At 55.2% G+C, this 6740-nt stretch overlaps 1 protein-coding gene across 2 annotated transcripts in view; it reads left to right on the top strand.

Annotated features, from left to right (window-relative positions):
• Positions 1-352: 352 nt before the first annotated feature.
• Positions 353-6740, top strand: part of SYT6 (synaptotagmin 6) — a 57597-nt gene continuing 51209 nt past the window's right edge. For both annotated transcript variants that reach the window (XM_068538142.1, XM_068538143.1), the window contains exon 1: positions 353-515. In XM_068538142.1, coding sequence (XP_068394243.1) covers positions 353-515 — 163 coding nt within the window. The remainder of the gene's footprint in view (positions 516-6740) is intronic.

Genomic DNA, 6740 nt, shown 5'->3' with positions numbered 1-6740 from the left:
GAGGCTCAGAGAGGCCCAAGGTCACACCAGGCCGTGAATGGGGAGCCAGATCCCAGCTCTTTCCTGAGTCTTGCACCCTCCAGGATGCGGAACAACCTGGCTCCCCCGCCTTGAACCGCCCGGACTCAGACTGGTCGCTGGGTGTAGAGGGGGCGGCCGTGAGGCGCCAGACTTGCCAGCTGCTGCGGGATGCCACGTGAGGGGCGGAGACCCTGCGGGGAAGTGATTAAAAGCCGAACGGAGCCCGAGGGGGCCGCTGCGGGGAGGGTCTTCTTGGGGCCGCCTTGCCCCGCCCCAGTCCGGCCGCGGCGCGGTTTCGGGCGGCTGCTTGGAGGGCTGGGGTGTCCAGGGCATGAACGGGGTGTGGGAGACCGGGGAGCCTCGGTGCCAGGCGGCGCTCGCGGTCCTGGCCTCGCTGTGCCGGGCCCGGCCGCCCCCTCTCGGGCTGGACGTGGAGACTTGTCGGAGCTTCGAGCTAGAGCCCCCAGAGCGGAGTCCGAGCGCTGCCGACGCAGGTAACAGAAAAGCCGAGGCCCCCTCCCTTCCCGGATTCTCGCCCTGGCTGTCCCCGCTCCCCAAAGCCCCAACCCCGGGAACCCCGGAACCTAGATGGAGAACTCCGGCTCAGGATTCTGGATTCGGATCCAGCCTCGGCCGGTGCCCTGGCCCATCGCCTGCAGGGCAAGCAGAGAGACGTGAAGGGGACCCGGTAGTGAGAGAATCCCACTGCCCCCTCCTGTGTGACTCTGCGGGGCCCCCGCGGAAAGCCGGGCTCCCGGGACGCGGCGCCCCAAGGGGCCTCAGTTTCCCTCCTGTTTCTCTGCTCTCCCTGAGGGCGATCTGCCAGGGGAGGGGTCTATGGAGCGGGCAGGAGACCAGGGACATCCCGGCTGAGGAAGTAACTCGTCTCTTCGGGGGTGTCGACGTCCCTGGGTGCGTCTGTCGGTCTGTCCGTCAGTTTATCTGTTCTCTGGGGAAAGCGGCCCGAGCCCCCCTGGGTCTCTCAGGGAGAAACTTGGATCTGCGGCTGGCACGAGGTCTTTGTGTCCGGGTGTCTCCGGCTGCGAGTGGCTTTCTGCGTCTCCGCTGGGGGGCGGGGGGCGGGGTGGGGGAGGGTGTCTCGGCACCCTGCCCCCTACCCCCCGCCCCTATAACTTGCTCCCTCGGTCTCTCTCTGACTCACTCGGGCTCGGGGCCGGTGCGCGACTGAGCCGGTGCCTCTTGCCCACTTTGCCAAGCGGGCGCCTCCTGCCCGAACGGTGCGGACCCTGCGCCGGACGCAGTCCCAGGCGGTCGCCGAGCCCAGGCGGGAGCCCGCGCCGGTCGAGCTCGCCGGAGCCGGTGAGTCCGGAGCCCGAGCCCCGCGGGGCCCGGGCCCGGCGCACAGCTGCGGCGTCTCCCGGGAGTCGCGACAGCGGGAATGGCGTGTCGCGCCCTGGCGGCCGGAGCCGCGGGTGGGTGGGCAGCTTGGCGGCCGGCCGGCGGCGGGTATTTACCTGCCTCACCGGCGCCGCGCGGCCGCGCTCGCCCGCTGCAGCCGGGCTTCTTTGTCCGGATCCCGACGTCTGGAGGGTCCTGGGCGGAAGGGAGTGCCGGGTCGCGTTCCGTCTGCGCGGGGAGAGGCTGGGAGCAGTGCGAAGCCTCGAGAGAATGCGGAGTGGGGGTGGGGAGATCCTGCAGGGACCAAGGCGCCGGGGTTCCTTTGGCTCCGCAGCCTGCACCCCTCCTTGTACCCCGACCCTGACCCCAGTGGCGCTGGGCCTAGAGGTACGCTGGGGTCGCCCCGCGGCTGCGCACCCGCCTCGCGGGAAAGCGAGGAGGGGGCCTCGAGAGGCGGGAATTTCGTGTCCACGCGCTTCTTCTGGGACCAGAAGCCGCGACTGGAGCCGCGGTTCTTGGAGGAGGTACCGGTGGGGTAAGCTCCCCAGAGGCCGCAGGTTCCAGGGCCCTGTCTTCACTTGAGGTTAAAGGTCAGAGATATAGATAGGTCCTAGGTTAGGAGCAGTGCCGCTGGGGGATGGGGGAGAGAGAAGAGGGTAGTGGGCCAGGGGAGGCTTGTGTGCGTGAGGTGGAGCTGTGTCCAGCCTCGGGGCGCGTGGAGCCCACCTCGGCCCTGTGTGGGTTGTAGGGGGGCGCTACTCCCTCTCTCTCTCTCTCTCTCCCCCGCCCTGGCAGTGTTTAATCAATGGGTCGATTACTGCAGTAGAAGGGACTGAGGTTAGACATGCAGAAGAACTTTTAGAGGGTGGTACAGTGATGGAGGTTGAAGAGGTTGATTCTTCTTGAAGAATCTCTGAGCAAATTAGGCCCAGCAAGTACTATCAGACTTTGGTTCTCCGTGCCATCACCACCTACACCACCCAGCTCCCTATATCCAACAGACACACAATTTTCCCCAAGTCAGGGTGTCTCTTCCTGCCTGCCTCCCCAGCTCCTTCCATCCTTTCTTCCAGTGATCCATCTCCAGTGGGGCCCTTAATGCTGGTTCTGACCCCTCCGATCCTAAAGGGGCTAATTCAAGGTCAGAACACACCTGTCGAGTTCCGCCGGGGATGGAGGCTGTTTCTCCTGTCTGTTTAGGGCAGAAATGCTAGGAGTGGGGTAGGGGGGTGGCTGGCATATGTGTGTAGCACATCCTGATACAGGGAGGCACTGGTGTTCTGACTCCAGAGGGATGCCGCATAGCCTGGAATGACAGGTACCTGGATGGCCAGGCTGCGGGTGAGAGAAGGCTGAGGGGTGAGAGCCAGCAGGCCCAGATGAATCAGTATGCCTTTCCAGCAGGCTGCTTCGGAAAATGAGGTTGAGTTGTCAGCCTTGGGGAACTTTAACTTTGGCTGCTGAATCACAAGCCTCAGTAAGCCCTGGGGCCAAGCTGGGGTGGGGGAGGGCTGAAAGGGATGGGGAAGGCCGAAGGAGACCCTTGATCATAGCAGAAGAAAGAAAATGGTTGAGTGTGGCTTTGGGATCTTGGAGGTTTAGGGGAGCACGGGGTCTGGGGAGATGCTGTGGTATTCGGGACCAGGGCCCCCAGGTATCACACCTCCCAGCCTACTCCCTGCATCCCAGAGCCACTGTCTGGGTCCAGATTCTCCAGTCAGAGAAATGCTGCATCTTTTCATTTGCAGTTTCATGAAAAATGCAAGTGACAAGAGCATGCCCAGTTCCCTTTACCGTTGTATGTTTTCCCCTGCCTTCCTCCTTTTCTAAGTCTCTAGCTCATGGGATTTCTAGTAACACCCTGAGATGAAACAACTGAGATTCAGACTCTGCTATCATTTACTGGGACACTCCTATATGCCAAGGTCTGTGCTAGGAATGGCACAGGAAATCTCAATCAGACCCTGACTTGGAAACATCTCTACACAAACTGTCCAAGCTGAAAGCAAGTCCCATCTTTTTTTTTTTATTAAAAAAAACCTCTAAAGGTAAAGGGTCTGCTCTCCTTCTTAATATCCACCCCCACACCCCCACCCCAGGGGAAACTGGCAGGCAGTTCATCACCTTTCTTTATGTCATTTGCCTTATGGAGGTGAATAAACTTTTTCCATGAGCCAAGTTGCAGAGAGTTAAGTGTGGGTAGCATGGGTTCTGGTTGTATGGTTCTCAAGGTAGTAAGCAGAAGTACAGAGTTGTTCCAGAAAATGCGGGAATCTGTTGAGAGAGCCTGAGCTGCCCTGCTCCTCCCAGACTGGTAGGCAGGAATGGTTATTCTCTGGCTTACCTATGGCCATGAGATGTATGTGATGTTTGTTCACTTTTCTAATGACTCTGGAGATGTTCTGTGATTCAGCCACCTGGCTTTAAAGTTGGCCTTTTGCAGCACAGGTATTTTTCCTGCTTGTGATGCCAAATTAAATGCACAGCATTTCATCAAAATACAAAAGTCCTGTTTCTATAACTGAGTGAGTCACTCCCTCACTCCTTGATGGAAGGAAGGAATTCTGCAGATTTTGCCTTCTTTGGGGAAAGGTGCAATGCACAATCCTTTAGAACCCATGGTGATGCTATTCGGATACTATGGTGTGTCTTGGGCTTTACAATTCTAGAACCAGGGTCCAGTATCTAGGGGTTGTAGAGCCCTTGGATTTACAGTTCTAGAAGTTCTATTCTCTCTGTGTGAAAACTTCAAGAGTGGGGATGGTAGATCCAGAATGCTCCATCCCTCCAAGCTCTGTACAAAAGATGTGTTCTCTTCTAACTGTCCTAATGTTACTCTGTCCTCCCTGTTCACGGAGTTGGGATATGATATATGACTGAAAATAAGGAGGACTAAGACTGAGGCATGTGGGTCAGGCCAGGTTTCCTTGGTCTCTGTAGGGCTGTCTGGAGCGGGGCACAGCAGGCTAAGAGAAAGTCCTGACCCAGCTAAGTGGCACCCCTGCCCTGCTGGTCCAGCTTAGGAAAAGAAGCCTCTAAAAATGGAAGGACTCAGCCACACTTGAACTGAAAGCAGAGGGGCTGAAAGTAGAAGTGAGCAGGGCATCCAGCCCTGGATGCTCCAGGTGTATGACACTACCTCATCCCTCCCTTCTCTCTGTGCGGGGCGCTGAACTGTTTTTCTCGCTCCACGAGGACCCAGGCAGACCTCTCTTCTCACTAGTTGCAGGTATAGACAGGGAGAGGGGAGTAGAGGGAAAAGAATGCAGCTTTCTGTCTGCCTCTCCCCCCATCACCCCAGGCTTGATTGCCGCATTCAGAGGGGCCACATGCCCTGACCAATCAGGCAGAAAGGCACAGTTACCATCTGCCAAAATAATACTAATAATTGCTAAATTAACGCCAATGCTCTGTTAGCTCTAACACTCCACATTAGTCTCCGATTTATCCCTGAATCCCCTAATGATGGTGGAAACAGGCTCCCAGTCATAAAGCTTGGTGCGGCCGTAATTAACCCAGCATTGTCTCTCCTCATCACAGCTTTTCCAAGAGCATTAATTCCTTCTCTGTCTGGACTCTGCTAATTATCCCCGTTGGTAGTTCCGCCGGGATCTCTGAAAGAAGGAAAGGAAGCAAAGGCTTTCTGCTCCCCCTCCCCCCAACCCTAAATTTTAATTATACTAGGTTCTCCTAATAAATTTACAAGCCACAGCAGAGCTTATTATTAATGGAGGACGTCTGTGAGCCTCAGAACAGAAGAGCCCCTGTTGCCCCAACACATACACACACACTCAGGTATTTCTCAGGTACATCTCTGAATGCGGCTTTTCCAGGGGCTGTTGGTTATTTGTCTGGTGGCTATAGTGTCTGCATCTTCCAGGGAAGGAGAAAGAAATAGAGGATGAGGAGGCTGGTCATAATCCTAGTCCCCGGGGCTCTGCCCAGGTTCAGAGCAGTCAGGCCAAAAAGTAGATTATGGTCCCCACCCTCTCCTGATTACAGTGAAGAAGTACCTCTCTAGCGTCTCTGCCCAGGCTTCTCTGTAGTTCTTCAGCTCAGCCTCCAGACCCCTCAAGGGCCTGGCTCAAGAACCTGGGCTTTGGCATCAGAAAGCCCAGGTTCAAATACCAGCTCTTCCACTTAACTGAGGTACACTTGAACTAGTTATTTTGTTAACATCTCTAAACTTAGTTAATTTATCTCTGAGAGGTGAATTTCTTAGTGAGGATGTAAAGGTTAAATGAGATCACTGAGGGCCACAGTGCTTACCATGTAGAAATAAATAACAAATAATATTACTAGTATTAGTATTAATGTTTCTGCCCAGAGTCTTTTTCCCTTCCCAGACTACCCGCTGCTCCTTCCAGGCTTTGGGGCCTCTGAGTTTCTTGCTGGTTGGTCTCTGGGTTGTGCTGGTCTATCTCCCCACCTGTGTCTGAATGGCAGCTCCTTGGCCAAGGCAGCTCCTGCTCTGCAGAGCCTGGCATTGCCCGTTTCTGAGGGTGCATCAGCAGCCCCAGACCCTGAAGCCAGCCTTCTCCAGCTTTGAGGGGAGCAGGGAAAATGGTCCTTTCTTTTCACTTCCTCTCCCCAGTTTATCTTTTCAATTACAATCTGTTAGCGAGAATGTCTGTTACTATTATAAAATGGATCTTCCTGACATGGAGGCCCATTAGAAAAATGGGAACAATAGCAAGCGATGAGGACTGCTGATAAATCCTAACACTATGGGTGGAGAGAAGAGGAGGGGGCACCGGGGCACCAGGGCTCTGTCTCTGGAGAAAGAAGCGTCACTGGGGTGATAAGAAAGCCCTGGGTTGCTAATTAATAGCTTACCATTTTCCAGAAAGAGAGGGAGGCCATGAGCCATCACCCCTGTCAGACAATCTCACTTAAGGTGACAAGCAGGTCGTGCCTTGATGACATTCAGGGGACCTTAACTTCCCAGGAAAGAAGGGGCCTGAGTTCTCTCAGGTGCTTTGCCCTCTGGTCCTGTGTCCCCTTTCCCTGCCTCAGATGGCCAAGCTTTGGGTCCATCCTGTACCCAGTAAACTATTATCCTCCACCAAACACACAAACAAACAGACAAACACAAACAAAACAAAACAGGGAGAAATAATAGCAGCTTACTTTTGGGAACATTCACCATGTATTGGGCACTGTGCTCAAAGCCTTAGTTTATTTAATATTCACAATGATTCTGTGAAGTAGGGATAATTAGAATCCCCATTAAATAAAAGAGGAGAACAATGTTTGGAGAAGTTAAGTAACTTGCTCAAGGTCACACAAGTAGAAATGTGGGTGGGTGTGCTCTGTGGTCATTCTGGCACTGGTGCTCAGCTGAGATGTCTGCCTGGTGT

The sequence above is a fragment of the Eschrichtius robustus genome, chromosome 3 (genome assembly GCF_028021215.1).
Source record: "Eschrichtius robustus isolate mEscRob2 chromosome 3, mEscRob2.pri, whole genome shotgun sequence".
Taxonomy (NCBI): Eukaryota; Metazoa; Chordata; class Mammalia; order Artiodactyla; family Eschrichtiidae; genus Eschrichtius; species Eschrichtius robustus.
The sequence above is the reverse complement of the archived record's forward strand: the minus strand, read 5'-3'. Positions and strand labels throughout refer to the sequence as shown.